This window comes from Physeter macrocephalus, chromosome 14, assembly GCF_002837175.3.
Source record: "Physeter macrocephalus isolate SW-GA chromosome 14, ASM283717v5, whole genome shotgun sequence".
NCBI lineage: Eukaryota > Metazoa > Chordata > Mammalia > Artiodactyla > Physeteridae > Physeter > Physeter macrocephalus.
Genome location: NC_041227.1, coordinates 112594055 through 112610896, shown reverse-complemented (window position 1 = coordinate 112610896; position 16842 = coordinate 112594055). Strand labels below are relative to the sequence as shown.

At 56.6% G+C, this 16842-nt stretch overlaps 1 protein-coding gene across 3 annotated transcripts in view; it reads left to right on the top strand.

Annotated features, from left to right (window-relative positions):
• XYLT2 (xylosyltransferase 2) overlaps nt 1–11651 on the top strand; it is a 16820-nt gene extending 5169 nt beyond the window's left edge. For all 3 annotated transcript variants that reach the window (XM_028499206.2, XM_028499208.2, XM_028499207.2), the window contains exons 2-11: nt 4300–4789; nt 5069–5244; nt 5544–5746; nt 6193–6273; nt 6470–6686; nt 6771–6947; nt 7219–7481; nt 7764–7959; nt 8526–8859; nt 10392–11651. In XM_028499206.2, the coding sequence (XP_028355007.1) occupies nt 4300–4789; nt 5069–5244; nt 5544–5746; nt 6193–6273; nt 6470–6686; nt 6771–6947; nt 7219–7481; nt 7764–7959; nt 8526–8859; nt 10392–10714 (2460 nt within the window). In that variant the 3' untranslated portion in view covers nt 10715–11651. The remainder of the gene's footprint in view (nt 1–4299; nt 4790–5068; nt 5245–5543; nt 5747–6192; nt 6274–6469; nt 6687–6770; nt 6948–7218; nt 7482–7763; nt 7960–8525; nt 8860–10391) is intronic.
• Nucleotides 11652–16842: the final 5191 nt, after the last annotated feature.

The window sequence follows — 16842 nt, the reverse complement described above, 5'->3', positions numbered from 1 at the left end:
GCCATGGCTCACGGGCCCAGCCGCTCCGCGGCACGCGGGATCCTCCCAGACCGGGGCGCGAACCCGGTTCCCCTGCATCGGCAGGCGGACGCGCAACCACTGCGCCACCAGGGAAGCCCTCTCACCGCTTACTTTAAACGCTCTGAGAGGTCCAAGGTGGTGGGGTGTAGGATAAGCATTGCTGTATTCTCTGTCTCCATGGCCCAGAGAAGGATTCCAAGGAGAAGCTGCAGAGCCAGGAAATGTCAGAGGACTTTGAATTCCTCCTCAGTGGGGAGAGGGGGCCTCGGAGGCCAGACTGCCTCCAGGCAGGTGTCTTAGGGCCAGTCCCCATCCTCAGTAATTAGAGGGGACTCTGACCTCAGGGGCGACTGGGGGCAGCTCCTCTAGGGGCACAAATATGGGCCCTGCTGCTGCGCATATAAGCATTCTTGGGGTGTTTATATGTGGTGGGGGCTGGCTGCCCACCAGGAGTCCCCCGCCCAGTTCCTCGCTGCTGCCTTCTGGTCCCCCAGCCCCCTCTGGGATTGTCCTTCTCAGGGTCAGCCAGCTCCCTGCTGCAGTGCAGGGCACCAACATGCCCATCTCCTCCCACATCCTATCCCCCACCACAGCGAGCCTGGCCCTGTGCCCTGCCCTCCTGACCAGCTTCCTCACTCACTGATACTGACTTCCATCTTGAGAGCCCACAGCTCCTTTGCCGTCTCCAACCACCTAAGCTTGAGAATGTCTTCCTCTGCCCACTGTGTGGCCAGGTCCGACATCACCAGGTTGATGTATGCTCAGTTCAGTGGGGCTGCAGCCACCTTTCCTGAGGGCTTTCCAGTCCAGGGTGCCCTCCCCAATGTGGGTAACAGATTGGGATCTGCTGCCTCCCCCCTACCTGCCCTCCCCTTTGCAGATATCTCTTCTCAGATGGAGATAGACACCCCTGGCTCTCACTGGGCACCTCCCAAGAGGGCTGCCTGGGTGCCAGGCACAGAAGGCTGGGGTGCCAGGGTAGGGGTGGGGCCCTGGCCCTAAGGCACTTGCCGTGCTCTGACAGAGGAGAGGGAGGTCCTAGGGAGGGGAGGGACAGGGAAAACTCAAGTATCTGAAGGCCTTTGCTTCTCTCCTGACTTCACGTTTTGACCCTTTCCTATTCTCCTTCCATTAATAATAATAGTAAGGATGACAGCGTTTACTGAATGCTGAGCCTATGCCAAGAGCTTTTCATTCATTCACTCATTCATAAATTCATTCATTCAACAAATATTTATTGAGGGAATTCCCTGGTGGTCCAGTGGTTAGGACTCTGCACTTCCACTGCTGAGGGCACGGGTTTGATCCCTGGTAAGGGAACTAGGATCCCACAAGCTGCACGGCACGGCCAAAAATTTTTTAAAAAGAAAATATACATATATATATATATATATATATAGTGTCTCCCATTGCCAGACATTCTTCTGGGCTGTAGGAATACATCACTGAACAGAACAACAAAAAGCTTTGTCCTCATGGACATTACATTCTTGTAAGGGGAGAGACATAGAATAACACTATATACATTTATACATATAAATACATTATAGGATGAGAGAAGGTAGTAAGTGCTATGGGAGAAACAAAGTGGAGGCTGAGGGAGAGCTGGAGTTTTAAATACAGTGGACAGGGTGGCCTTCCTGAGAAGATGCCACCTGAGCAAGGAATTGGAGGCAGGGGCTGTGGGGACATCTAGGGGAGAGCCTTCCAGGCACAGGGGACAGTGAATGCCAGGTGGGATGGAGGGACGCTGAGGAGGCCATTAAGGCTGGAGCAGAGTGAACATGAGGTCAGAGGCCGGGGAGCAGACACAGCTCACATAGGCTTTGTAGGTTCACGGGCTCTGTCCTCAAGGGGGGGACCACGGGTGGTTTCACGCAGAGGAGTGGGGAGATGGGACTTGTTTTTGGGTTTTTTTTTTTGCGGTACGCGGGCCTCTCACCGCTGCAGCCTCTCCCATTGCAGAGCACAGGCTCCGGACGCGCAGGCTCAGCGGCCATGGCTCACGGGCCCAGCCGCTCCGCGGCATGTGGGATCCTCCCGGACCGGGGCACGAACCCGTGTCCCCCGCATCGGCAGGCGGACTCTCAACCACTGCGCCACCAGGGAAGCCCTGGGATTGTTTTAAAGGAAACACTGGCTGCTGTGATGAGAGTGGACTGTAGGAAACCAGAGTAAGAGCAGGGCTTCCAGGCAGGGGTGGTCATGATGGAGGCAGTGAGAAGTGGTCAAATTCTGCATGTACTTTGAAGGGGGCCCCAACAGGAGGTACTGATGATGGACTGTGAGAGAAACGAGTCGAAGTGACGCCACTACGTTTTTGGCCTGAGAGACCTGAAGGATGGAGAGGTCATTAACTGATACGGGGAAGACTGAAGAAGGAGCCTAGTGGGGGAAGATCAGGAGTTCGCTTTTGGATTTGTGGGTTGATAGGTCTATCAAGCTCCCAAGGGAGGCATCAAGGAGGCTGACAGACATTTGAAGGTTCAAGGGAGTGCTCCAGACCAAAGAGAGAAATCTGGGAGTGGATGGAGTTAGGAGACTGAATGAGGTCACCTGGGGACCTAGGACAAGGCAAGGCCCCAGGGTGGCCTTGGGAGGTAAGGAAGGGTCGGCCAAGAAGACTGATAAGGAGTGGCCATGGAGGCCACACCAGGGAAACACCGGGAGGGCATCCTGGAAGCTGAGGGAGGAGGGTGCTTCAGAGGCTGTGGTCCAGTGAGTCATGCTGCTGGAAGGCCAGGCCAGAAGAGGACTTGCGCAGAGAGTGTTGAGAGAGGAAGGGGACAGCTGGTGGCGCCACCTCTTTCTAGCTGCACTATCTCATGCTCTATCTCATTGGACACTCACACTTCCCTCCTGTATTTTAAAGCTGAGGGAACCTGCTCAGAGAAGGTATGTAACTGGGGGGGTGGCAGAGCTGGGCAGGGAGCTCTGGTGACTTCAGAGTAGTCACACAGTGCCTCTCACTCCTCCATCCTTTCCGTGTTTCACCCACCTGACACCAACCAGACATCCTATGTGCCGGCTACTTCGCCGGGCACTGGGGTAATGGGGCTGAAATGACAGCCTCTCCCCAAGGAGTTGGTTGGGTAGAAGAACGTCCTACCCTGGGGCAAACGGGATGGCTTCACACAAGGAGACTCAGGGCTGGATCTTGAAGGATGGATGGGATTTGGTCAGGCAGGGAAGTGGTGGGGGCGGGGGGGGCGTGTCACAAAAGGGGGACAGGGAGAGCTGGGAAGAGGGTGGGTATACACACTTTCAAGTGTGACCGGACCATTAGGGAAGTGCCTGGGTTCTAGAAGAGGCTGTAGGAGCCAGGAAGCAGGGGTGGAGATATTGAGGCACAGCACTCAGCTTTCCCTTCGAGAAAGACCCTGCCACAAGGAGCAGTGAGTTGCCAGCCTGCAGCTGCAGGTGCCTTCAGGCTCTGCCTCAGCCGTCCAGCCATGGCCAGGCACCTCCTGGGCCACCTCCAGCAGTGGTACCACGGCTCCCATCTCTAGGCTGTCTTTGCCCTGGAGCTTCCCACTAGATGATCGAGGCCCTCTCCAAGCCGAGCTGTCGTCTGAAGCTCTTCCTTCCCCCTCTTTGCGCAGATGTCAGGCCGGCTTGGCTATCTGAAGGCTTTCCCTGCTGCTTCCTGCTCCTGCTTCCTCATCATCCAGAGTGTGACCCCCCCCACCCCCCTGTGAATCTCTTGCACTCTGACTCTCTCTTGGTCTCTGCTTCCCAGAGAACCTGACCAGTAATGGGGTCTCAGATTTCACCTCTGTCCTCCCTACCAGGCAAGACCCCTTTGCTCTGTTGTGGCCTCAGCACTCCCACGCGGAAATACTGTAGTCAGTAGAATGCTTTCCTTCTGAAGAGCACCGTCTCTTCCCAGTCTGGCCCAGGTGGGAGTGCTAGGTGGACACTCTTGTCTGCAGGGTCTTTGCATGTTTCTCTTATGATATATGTGGATATTCATTTTCATAGTTGCTGAAAAAGAAAGTGGTATCTGAATCCAAAGCACAAAAGAGATTCAGTGCCCTGTGATCTTTGTGATCGCGGGGACGTGGGTGCAATGGTGCCTTCGGGGAGGGCGACATTTCCTCTGCTGGCTGGTCAGGGAGGCCTCCCAGCAGAAGTGCTGTTTGTGCAGAGTCCTCAGGCAAAGAGTACTCTTCTAGATCAAGGGTGGCAGGGGCTTCCAGGCCTGAGGCCCAGCAGGAAGCTAAAGGAGCTGGAGGAGAGTGCCTGTCCCGGTGACTTGTGTCCGCCTATCTTTTACAGAAAGGAAGGCAGAAGAAGCCACGGCCGCTAGACCCCGGTGAGGGCTCCAAGGACACAGACAGTTCAGCTGGGCGGCGGGGCGGCACGGGCAGAAAGCATGGGCGCTGGCGGGGCCGTGCTGAGAGCCCTGGCATGCCCGTGGCCAAGGTGGTACGAGCAGTAACCAGCCGGCACAGAACCAGCCGGCGGATCCCCCCCACCCCGCCCCCAGAGGCCCCAGGACGCCAGAACCTGAGTGGGGCAGCGGCCGGGGAGGCGCTGGCTGGGGCAGCTGGCTTCCCACATGGAGACACAGGGAGTGTGGAGGGCGCCCCCCAGCCCACAGACAACAGCTTCACGCCCAAGTGCGAGATCGTGGGCAAGGATGCTCTGTCTGCACTGGCCCGGGCCAGCTCCAAGCAGTGCCAGCAGGAGATTGCCAACGTGGTGTGCCTGCACCAGGCCGGGAGCCTCATGCCCAAGGCTGTGCCCCGGCACTGCCAGCGGGCTGGTAAGAGACAGGCATGGGCAGAGAGGTGGCAGCCCGGGAGGGGGCATGGCAGGGATCCTCACCTCCATTTCTCAGGGATGAAAGCTCAGAGGGGCTCACCTTGCTGCCCAAGTTGGGTGACGAGTGCACTAAGTGGCAGAGGTGGAGCTGGGGCCTAGGAGCAGTGGCTCTAAGTGCAGGGTTCCTCCTTTGGAAGGCAGGCAGCCCCCTCTTCCCGTCTTGCCTCCACCCTGTGACCTGGGGCCAGACTTCACCGATGCCCCTGTTCTCTCCTCTCAGGGAAGATGAGCCCCGGCATCCAGTGGGACGACGTTCGGGCCCAGCAGCCCGTGGATGGCCCCCCAGTACGAATCGCCTACATGCTGGTGGTCCATGGCCGCGCCATCCGCCAGCTGAAGCGTCTCCTCAAGGCTGTCTACCACAAGCAGCACTTCTTCTATATCCACGTGGACAAGGTACCTACTGTGGCCGGGGAGACCAAGGGCATCTGAGTAAGTAGAGCAGAGACTCAGAAGGTCATAGACAGACAGTGTCTCTGACCTGCTCGGGTGGCCCAGAGATAGGGGAACAGGGAATGGGGGAGCTGCCAGCACCAGGTGACATGGCTGCTTCAGAGCTGGAGCCCTGGCCTGTGCTCTCTCCATTCTGTGACACTCGTACTCTGCTCTGGGGTGGGGCGGAGTGGGAAGGTTGTAATGCTGGGGGTCCATCTTCCACTGCTGAGTTTCCACCGCCACCTCCCCACTTCCCACAGCGCTCCAACTACCTGCACCGAGAGGTGGTAGAGCTGGCCCGGCAGTATGATAATGTGCGGGTGACGCCCTGGCGCATGGTCACCATCTGGGGCGGGGCCAGCCTGCTGAGGATGTATCTGCGGAGCATGCAGGACCTGCTGGAGGTGCCCGACTGGGCCTGGGACTTCTTCATCAACCTCAGTGCCACTGACTACCCGACCAGGTGTGCGGTAGTGCTATGAGCCCTGCAGATGGGAGGGGGGCACGTCAAGGCACTCAGGGTTCAAGGGTCCTGATGGACTCCTTCCCTCCCCCAAGCCTCATTCTGGAATCTGCATAGCTCAGACATGGTCCCTTGGCCCCAGCAATGTTTTAGGGGAGGAGCTGGTGAAAGATGATGTGAGGATTGAGAGTGACAAGAGATGGGGAGGAGGAGGAGCCAGAGGTCTGTACTGGGGGTCATGGGTCAGACAGCAAGGGATGGAAGAAGGATGGGGTGGTCTTCCTCAGGGGCCTCAGATGCCCACCACCCCAGAGCATCAACCTGGAGTAGGTCACTTGGTCAGGACGACTCTCAGTGAGAAATGAAGGGGCCAAGGAGTAAAGTCACTCTGGGCCAGTGACTGAGCCACTCTCACACACGCTACCCACATCCCATTTCCTCTCCAGGACCAACGAAGAGCTGGTAGCTTTCCTGTCCAAGAACCGGGACAAGAATTTCCTCAAGTCGCATGGCCGGGACAACTCCAGGTTAGGGGCCGGGGGAGGAGGCTCTGGTCCTGGGGTCTTGCCACAAGCCCTCCCACACAGGGGGCCTCTGTGACCCCAGCCTTGGGTTGCAAAACCTCCAAACCAATCAGATTACGGAGCGCTAGTTCCTGGAAGGATGAGAGCCTGGATCCCACCCTGCAAAACCCTCAGCCACGGGCCCATCTGCCTCCCACAGGTTCATCAAGAAACAGGGCCTGGACCGGCTCTTCCATGAGTGCGATTCGCACATGTGGCGTCTGGGCGAGCGGCAGATCCCAGCGGGCATCGTGGTGGATGGCGGCTCTGACTGGTTCGTGCTAACGCGCAGCTTTGTGGAGTATGTGGTGTACACAGACGACCCACTTGTGGCCCAGCTACGTCAGTTCTACACGTACACGCTGCTCCCAGCCGAGGTGGGTGACCGGGCCCGCACCCAGGCCAAGAGGGCGCGTGGTGGGTGCTCCAGCTCACCCTCCACCCTGCCCTGTCACCCGCAGTCCTTCTTCCACACGGTGCTGGAGAACAGCCCAGCCTGCGAGAGCCTCGTGGACAACAACCTGCGGGTCACCAACTGGAACCGCAAGCTGGGCTGCAAATGCCAGTACAAGCACATCGTGGACTGGTGCGGCTGCTCCCCCAACGACTTCAAGCCGCAGGACTTCCTACGGCTGCAGGTGCTTCCCTATGACTCCCAATCTCTGCCCCTTGATAGGGCCTCACCCCAGCTTTCGCCAGGTGCTCTCCAGTCAGAAATTATCCAAGGTGGTCCAACCAGAAAATCTGGGGGCCCCTCGCTGGGAGCAGCCCTTAGGGGTCGGGGGCTACACTGGCAGCAGGAAAGGCCCTGGGAGGCTGATCTCCAGGCAGTGCCGGGAAGGGCGCCTCCCCTGCTGTGCTCTCTGGGACCTCCAGACCCCTTCACCCTCCTTGCCTCTCTTGCTCCAGCAAGTCTCCAGACCCACCTTCTTCGCCCGGAAGTTTGAGTCAACTGTGAACCAGGAGGTACTGGAAATCCTGGACTTCCACCTATATGGCAGCTACCCCCCCGGCACTCCAGCCCTCAAGGCCTACTGGGAGAACACCTATGACGTGGCCGATGGCCCCAGTGGGCTCAGTGATGTCATGCTCACTGCTTACACCGCTTTCGCCCGCCTCAGCCTGCGCCACGCCGCCACCGCTGCGTCCCCACTGGCCAACCCACTCTGCAGGTGAGACCTCCTTCTGACATTTTGCAGACCCCCAGTGTGTAGTGCCCTACGAGGAGGCCAATCAGAAAGAGACAGCCCCTGCCGCCAGGGAGCCCCCAGTCTGAGGCAGGGAAAAATGCAAACAAAGGCGGCAAAAGCCAGGCACATAGGATCTGTGGCTATGAGATCTGGGGCAAAGAAAGCACCTGGGGATGGGACACCCCAGAGCCCCCTCCCTGGGACTCCAGGCCAAGCCAGGTGTGCTGATGGCATCTCCCTTTCTCCCTGCTGGAACCTTCTTAGGTTTGAGCCCAGGGGCTTGCCGTCCAGCGTGCACCTGTATTTCTATGACGACCATTTCCAGGGCTACTTGGTGACGCAGGCGGTGCAGCCCTCAGCCCAGGGGCCGGCAGAGACGCTTGAGATGTGGCTGATGCCCCAGGGGTCGCTGAAGCTGTTGGGGCGCAGTGACCAGGCCAGCCGGCTCCAGAGTTTGGAGGTGGGACAGGTCCTCCCCTTGCTTTCTCCTGTCCCCCAGCAAGAATCGGGGTAGTGGGGAGAGAGGGACAGACACTAAGGGAAGGGCTAAGGACTGGGTTAGGCCTTTCAGAAATGGATTCACGGGTCTTCTTTCCCAGTGATTGCAGCCTTGGGATGCAGAGAGGACATGCAGTCAGCAGGGAGGGGACTTTGGTTCCACTACAATGCAAGCCCAGTCTTCTAAACTCCAGGGATTTTCTGCTAAAGGGACTTGGACATTCCAATCGGGCCAGAAGATTAGGCTTTTGAGTGTCTCCTTAGTGTTGGGGGTGGTCTCTGGGCAGGGCTTTGAACCTCATCTCTGCCTCACTGCCCCCAGAACTTGAGAGCAGGTCAGAATAGGAGCCTAGAATGAATCTCAGAGTTTAGTAAAGAAATCCTAGTCTGAGCCCATCGTTTTGCAGATAGGGAAACCGAGGACCAGAAAGAGACAGTGACTGGCCTGAGGTCACACAGGAATTAGAGGTAGCAGCAGGTAGAGAGGACTTTACCCCGGCTCCTGCCCAGCTGCCTCCTTTCCTACAGGTTGGCACCGAGTGGGACCCCAAAGAGCGTCTTTTCCGGAACTTTGGGGGGTTGCTGGGGCCGCTGGACGAGCCTGTGGCCATGCAGCGCTGGGCCCGAGGCCCCAACCTCACAGCCACTGTGGTGTGGATCGATCCCACCTATGTGGTGGCTACATCTTACGACATCGTGGTAGACGCGGAAACCGAGGTCACGCAGTACAAGCCCCCACTGAGCCGGCCCCTGCGGCCAGGGGCCTGGACTGTTCGACTGCTTCAGTTCTGGGAACCCCTGGGTGAGACCCGCTTCCTCGTGCTGCCCTTGACCTTCAACCGCAAACTACCTCTCAGGAAAGGTAAGGATCTAGTTCCCAAATGATGCCCAGGAGCCAGGCCGAATAGGATTTGCCAGACAGGTGACCCCAAGAAGCTGACCATCAGAGTAGGGGAAGGGGACATGTTGTGGCCTTGATCATTCATCCATAAGCATCCCAGGGCCTTGCACTATGGTATGGTGCTTTGGAGTTAGGCAGACTTGGCTCTAGAACACAGCTCTGACACTTTAATTGGGCTTTTATCCTTGGCAAATTACTTGGCCTTCCTGAGCCTCAGTCTTATTACATGTAAAGTAAGAGTAATACAACTGTTAGAGACCTCCTGGGTGCATGGAACACAGATCCACTCAAACGAGCTCCACTGAAAAAGGGGAAATTATTGGAAAAATGCAGGGCTCTCCCCCACGGAACCTAGGAAATGACTCAGGTCCCACTGGGACCCAGAGGTGCTTTCTGTCTCTCTGGGGCCACCTTGTCCCTCATCCTGTGCTCTGTGTATCAGCCTCAGGCTCTGGTTTCTCAGTATATTGATACATGGCCTCTCAGTGCAACAGAGACTGACCAGGGCCTCTTGATCTACAAGTCCCACATTCTTAGGACAGAAAAACTGATTGGCCATCCTCCCAGTCCATTGGTAGCCAGGTGGGCAGGGTCACATGGCCCTCCACCCACTTGGCTGAGGATAAGAGAGCAGACTCTGAACACAGGCATAGGCTGCAGGTTCCTGCAAGGGGGCCCTAATACAAGCAACTACCCCCTGGGAGATATTAGGAATGAGTATGTGGGTAAAAGTGGCCGGTATATAGTAGGCGCTCAGTAAGTAGGTAGATGTTTCCTTCTTCCAGCCACATCCTATCATAGAGAAGGTGGGTCAGAGCAGAGGTAACCCAGAGGAGGACGGGGTGCTGGGGTGGGGCAGCGGCTGAGGCGGATCAGAACAGGCAAGCTGCGCCTTGCTCTCCTAGGACTCATAGCCTGATGGAGGAGAGGGGGCGGGGGAGGCAAGCTTGACAGCAGGAGGGTATTGGAGCTGAGCCTTGAAGGAGCTGGATTTTTATAGACAGAGAAGGGTATTCTAAAATGAGGGAACAAAGTTAGCAGGTGTCTGGTACGTGAGGGGAACAGAGGGTGGAGGGGAGTAGGATGCCAGGGGGTGGTGGGAAAGAAGGCTGGCAAAGTACGCAGGGCGCCATAGCTGGAGGGGCTGAGTACTAGGCTTCTGAGGGCTCTGGGAACCACTAGAGGTGGTTGAGAAGGGGCATGGGTGACACAAACCAGACCATTACCAGAAAGTAACCTTACTTTCTAAGGTGCCTTGAACCCACTGTTTTATTTAATCCTCAATCAGGAATTCAGGGATTACTGTCTTGATTTTATAATACTAAGTTTTACAGGCATAGAAAATTCTGTGGATTAGCCCAAAGTCACTCAGCAAGATGCGACTCCGTGGTAGAGCTGGGACAGGAACTGGGGTGCCCAGACCTGACTCCCAGGGTCTGGCCTTCATGGAATCATTTGGGCGGGGCCTGCTTACTCCTGCTCTGTACCTCCAGATGATGCCAGCTGGCTGCACGCTGGGCCACCCCACAACGAGTATATGGAGCAGAGTTTCCAGGGACTCAGCGGCATCCTGAACCTGCCTCAGCCAGAGCCCGCAGAGGAGGCTGCCCGGCTGCATGCGGAGCTCACGGGCCCTGCGCTGGAGGCCTGGACAGATGGGGAACTAGGTGGCTTCTGGTCTGTGGCCGGACTGTGTGCCATGGGCCCCTCCACCTGTTCCTCCCTGGAGCTCTGCAGACTGACCAGCTGGAGCTCTCTGTTCCCCGACCCCAAATCAGAGCTGGGGCCTGTCAAAGCAGATGGACGACTCAGGTAGCAGGGTCCCAGCCAGCGCCTCCGGAAGACCCGGGGAATTGCACCTTACAGACGACGGAGGGATGTCCCCTTCGTATGCAAGAACCAGAGGCCCAGGCAGTACACCTGTGTCAGTCATCAAGAACCTGTAGACGGCAGGGAAGTTGGGCTTAGTATTTACCACTGCAAATGGCTCTGCTGGGGACCAGGATGTTGCAGGAACATGGGGAGAAGGGCTCCAGCTTCCACAGCCCACTCTTCCTCACCTTCCCCTCTAATTTTTTTTTTTTTTTTTTAAGAAAAATGGGTAGTGGGGGGATGAACTGGAAACAAAAGATGTGCAATAGGGCTCAGAGCAGCCCCAGGAAGTGGGCCATGGCTCTGGGGAGCAGGGGCCTGCCTCGCTCTCCAGGGCCTCATCCGCCAGCCTTGGCCTGTGCTGCTAACTGCTGAGGCTCTGCAGGGGTCCAAGTGCTATGCCAGGCTCTGAGGCCTGGAGAACAGGTGATTTAGGGGAGCACTGCAGAGCTGGAATCTAATGGGTCAGCCTCTCCTCTTATAGCCAGGGGACCGTAGAAGAGGGGGTGGGGTTGGCTCTAGGGCTTTCCAGCATCCCCTGCCCCTTGATGGGAAAGCAGGGCACCAGGGCCTACTGAGACCATTGTGGAGTCTCCCAGGTACCCAGAACTGCAAGCAGGGCCTGGGGCGAGCCCTCATGAGTAGCATGGGAAGAAGACTCTGCCAGGGCTCTCAGAAGAACCTGGAGTAGCATTGTGCCTGAAGCTCAGTGTGAAGTCTGAAATATGCAACAGAAGAAATATATCTCTATCTCTCTCAACTGAGCCTCTGTGGTTTTCCTCCTGGGTGTCAGAGAGCCATCACTGTTGGGCCCTCTTCTCCTAAAAGTCTTGGCTGGTACTTTGGCAGAAGGTGGAGGTCTCATTCCCCCAGAGCGGGAACAGTTTAGAATCCATCAGAGAGCTAGAAGGGGGCTTCCCTGGTGGCGCAGTGGTTGAGAATCCGCCTGCCGATGCAGGGGACACGGGTTCGTGCCCCGGTCCGGGAAGATCCCACATGCCGCGGAGCGGCTGGGCCCGTGAGCCATGGCCGCTGAGCCTGCGCGTCCGGAGCCTGTGCTCCACAAAGGGAGAGGCCACAACAGTGAGAGGCCCGCGTACAGAAAAAAAAAAAAAAAAAAAAAAAGCTAGAAGGGACACAAGAACCCATCTAATCCAGACCCCTCTTTTTCTGAGGGGTAAACAGGCCCAGAGAGGCTCAGAGACTTCCCCATTGTCACCCAGTGGGCCAGCAGGAGACAGTTCTTCAGAGTCCTGACCCGGCACTTCCTCCCTTGCTGCCCGGCCAAGGCAGAGGCTTGCTTCTCCGTCTCTGGAGTCACCAGGGCCCATCCCAGAAGTCCTCGCTGTTTCCTGCCCAGTTCTGAGTTACGGGGCAGCCTCAAGGACGGAGGCAATCCCAGCCAGGGCCTGGTAGTTACCATTGCCCCATGTACGAGCAGGAGCAGTGGTGGCATGGGTTCCTAGCCGCTGCCTTAGCACCTGGGAGGGCCATGTTGGAAAGGTTTGTCCAGCCTCCCTCCATTTCTCAAGCCCTTTCTCCCCTCCCACTTTTCCACCATTGTCAGCCTTGGCTCAGTATCAGTCCTTCACACCTTACTTAATGTGGGAGCAAAGGTGAAGGTTTCTCAGACCTTTAAAATCACCCTATCAGCCAGTCACGCTGGCTCGGTCAGCTCAGCTTGGGAAACAAAGGGCTCAGTTCCAGCCCAGGCTGCCATGTGTCAAGTTTTTCAAGTTGCCAGGAGAGGGCACCCCTGACCACCAGTGGCAGCGTTGGGGTTTTGGTTTGTTCAGCCACTGTGCTGACCTTGCGTGGAGTATCTCATTTAATCCTCACAGCCCTTTGAGGCAGGCAATTTTATTATTGTCCTTTAGCACACCAGGAAACTGAAATGATGAACCCAAAGTCAAAGCTGTTAGTTGGTGGCTGCAGGCTTCAGGTGGAGGCAGGAGGACTCCACGCCTCTCTGTCACTACATTCTCCTGCTCTCCTAAGGCAGGTAATGAGGAAGGAGCTAACAGCAAGTGCTCCAAGGAAATAGTGTTTGGGTCCAAGGGCTGAGATGATTGCTTTTTTTCTGGCTCCTATTTTATAGAACATCTGAAGTTCTAATCTGGTTCTCTAAAAGTTTTTTGTTTTGTTTTACATCAGCCTTTAGATCAATTTAAAAAAAAATTAATAACTGTGTTTAGCATATCAGGCACAGGCAGTAAATATCAGAGCATTTAGACTCTGCTGACTAATGATTCACAGACCAGCCAGCAGGTTTAACCCAGGCTGTGGCTATGCTGTCGTTGGTCTAGCACAACTGTTTCCAAAGTCTTATTTTTGGAACTTAGGTGGGACATGCCCTCTGTTTCAGCCCCTGCCACTCCCATCCTATTACACCAGGTCCCAGTCACCTGCTGTGACCATTTTGAGCTTAGCCCAGTGGATGGGGATCCAGACTGAGGGTTCTGAGTTAATTGCTCTGAGGTGGCAACCCAACACTGGTGTGGGTTCAGAGCTCCCTCAGGCAATTCTAATTTGCAGGCTGGCAGGAAAACTAAAGTCCAGCCCCAGCCCCCTACTCTGGCTGGTTTGTCTTGGCCCCATGAATTAGAAGCAATGTGGGACCAGGAGTAGGCTTCATGACTCCATCCTCTCCCCTGTCCAGGTCACTGAGGCAAGTGAGTGCAGCTACTTGGACTGAATTCCTGGCCAACAGTGTCCCCCACCCTCATCTTTCTGTAGGGTTAGCTCAACCCAGAGGCTTGAGCTTTTTCAGGCTTTGAAATCCTCCCCTGGCTGGGCCCCTGGGGTCAAAATCGGAATAACAGCCAGGCGGAAGTGGGGTGGGGGCGGGGGGCCTGGGCCCCCAGAGCTGCCCAAGAATTCCTTTGGAGGGACGGGAAGAGCCTGGGGAGAGAGGCTTTTGTATTTTGTGCCTGGTTTCCAGGACAACCACGGACACCTCAGTTCCATTAGAGATGGGAGCAAAGACCAGAGGACAGTTGGCATTTGGAGTCCTGTCACCTGAGCTGATGGGAAGTGGCGGGGGAGGGGGGTGCAGAGTAGGGCTGGGAGGGGATCAGGACTGAGAGGTGCAGAGATCTGGGCGAGGTGGAGCTCCCCTGGCTGTCTTCTGGTTTAGCAGAAGCCTAGCCTGTTCCCGCCAACCCCTTCTCCTGCAGGTTGTTGAGGGACCCTCGTGGCTGCCAGGCCTGCAGAGTGGAGTGCCATCTGTGGGACACTAGGTCCTGGCATGGTACTGACCAGGACAAGCAGGGGCAGAAGCTGAGAATCTGGAGAGCTGCTCACAGATACCATGGCTCTGAATGAAGCTGCTCCTCTGGGCCAGGGATCCTGGGTTGAGGGCTGGCCCTGTGGGGATGGTGGGTGGGGCCGGCAGAGGGGGGGCGCCCATCCTGTGGCTGTCTTCAAGGTCATTTAAGTCCAGTGCCCTTTCTTGGCACCGCTCTGCCACTGCTGTTCCCTGTGCAGAGATCACCGCAGAGAACAGCCTCCTAGACATAGTTGTGGCCACTGGTGAGTACCCATTGCTGTCCCAAGTTCAGAGTTGGGGCAGATGCACACTTGGCCCCTCACCAGAGGCCAGAAGCCCAGCTTCTTCATCTATAGGGTCACCTAAAGCAAGCCACTTGGGGAGAATGCTGTGTTTGGCTAGTATATGAACCCTGAGGTCCCTTCCCTGCTGTGTTCTATGATGCTACAGTCTATGATAGTGGAAGAGAGTCTGGGCACCAGGAGTTTGACTTCAGACTCAAGTCCTCCCACCCCTGCCTCTTCAGATCCAGTTTCTAAGGGTGTCTGCCCCGCCACAAGCTCCTTCTCCTTCCCGAATGTGTCCCTCTGTAAACTCCCTTACACACATCACTCCTTCCCTGGGGTGAAGGAAGATAGGATATAGCTGCCCTGTCCTCCCTCACAAATCTCTGCCACAGGGAATTGATGCAGCAGCAAAAAGGGAGCTGCCTGCCCATTTCCCCTGCATGTCAAGCTGATACTAGTCCCAGCCAGGTCATTCCTGCTCAACTTCTGGAGTGGAATTTCAATCTGGGGAGGTGAGATGGGTCCGTGCCTGCCAGGCCCAGGCTGAACCTCTGATGCCTGGTGCATCTGGCGGGGAGGAGAGTTTCATGCCAGTTTTTATCATGGCCATCCTGTTGTGCTGCTGTACCAGCGAAGCCCCAGGGCTGCCACGTCCTCTGCTCTCTGCTCAGTATGGAAGGGGCCTTTGGTTCTACTCTATGGACCCGCATCTTCCAGTCTGGGTTCCCTCTGGACCAAGGAAGTAGTGTGGAAAGGGTTAGCAACATCGTGGCCAGCCTCCTCTCTGGCCATTGTGAAACAGGACCCAGTACTGGGAGCTGCTGGTGAAGACAATGGTCTTCCCAACTCTCCAAGCAAGGCCCACAGGCTCCTAGCTCCCAGGGGAAAGCCCAGAGCCAACTTCTGTGGGTGGTGACTACCGTACTGTCAGTCCTCTTCCCAGGGACGGGGCACCACATGGGATGCTGGGTACAAAAAGCAAAAGAAATCTTCAGACCTGCAGCCTCCCCAGGCTCCAACGCCAACTCTGAGCACCAGACAGAGGATGGAGAGGTGGGGACAGAAGGTGTTCTCTGACTCTCCCACTAGGGTCATCAGAGCTGGCTGCCAGATTGTGAAAGAATGAGCTAGTGGCCAGAAAGGGGTGAATTTCTTTATACCCGAGTGCATTTCAGACATGCTAAGGGTCTGGGCTTTGTGCCTTGGACTGGTGGAGGGAGAGAACAAGATGGGGAGAGGACATGGGGACAAGCGTTTGGGTTCTGCTCTCTTGCTCGCTGACCCTAAACCCCGAGCTTCACTATGAGTCATCCTTCATGATCCCCAGGACTGCCCCTCTCCCTGCTTCAGCACCATAGGATGCCATAGGAGGTCCAGGCAGTGGAAAGGTGCTGAGAGTCCCAGGGGATGCAGGTGAGGGAGGACGGTGGGGGGAGAGGTGTGTACCAGGGCCTAGTGTGGCTAGGGAAAGAAGGCGAGGAAGCCTAGAGAGACTCCTTGGAGAGAAGCATGTGTGGTACCCTGATCTTAGGCTCATCCTGGTGGAAAGGGTCCAGATGGAAGCTGGAGAACAGCTGCGCAAGCCTGCCTGGCTCCCTTAGTCACAGGGCTATCCCCAGGGGGGTGAGGTATTGTGTGGGGCTACGCAGCAGCTACCAGCTATCCCTATGGGAGCCAGCCTGCCTGCCCAGCTATGAAAGTGTTCAAAAGAAGGACCGGCGGCAGCAGATGCACCAGCTGATTGCACAGCGCTTCTGGCTCTGGGCCTGCAGAGAGGTAGGTGAATGTTCAGCCCTCCCAGCCTTGAGTGGAAGAACTGAGTATTTTTCCTTATTACTTTTTTTACTGTATGTAAATGCCTAATCAGAGCCTCTGGGACAAGGAAAGGACCACGGATGGCGAGCCCCAGGATTTGGCTAGAGGCCTCACTTCACCTCTTTGGGTAGAGGAAAGGATGGCAGACCCCAGTCCAGGGAAGCGATTTAGGCTGGGCAGAAGAGCTTCCATGGAACCAACAGCTCTAAGATTCAACTTGTCTGCAGGAAGGACCATCACTGGGGGAGAGGAGACACAGAAAGCAAAGTCCAAAGAAAGAGCATGTGTGTGGGGGGTGTGTGTGTGTGTACGGGAATGGGTAATGTCTTTGCTCTACCTCCCCCAGCTGCCATCCAGCTATGAGGAGGCCCCAAGGTCACTGCCTGCACTACCACCCAACCATGGCTCTGCTCACCCACGCCAGGAAGCAGCCACCTGCCTGCTCAGGGAAATGCTATGGGAGGGAACACACTCTTCCATCTCGCCCCTTCCCCCTTCTCCAGGGGACTGGCGGAGACCGGCAGGGACTGGCAAGGACAGCGTTGAGCCTAGGGAGACGCTTCCAACAATCTCCCCGAGCTGGGCCTTGGTACAAGACCCTATGGGAAGGAAGCCAAAGTGAACCTCAACAAACCCTGGGCCACCTTTGCAGGAGGTGGGAAATCTGGGGTCATGCCCTGAGAATCAAGGTGACAAATTCAA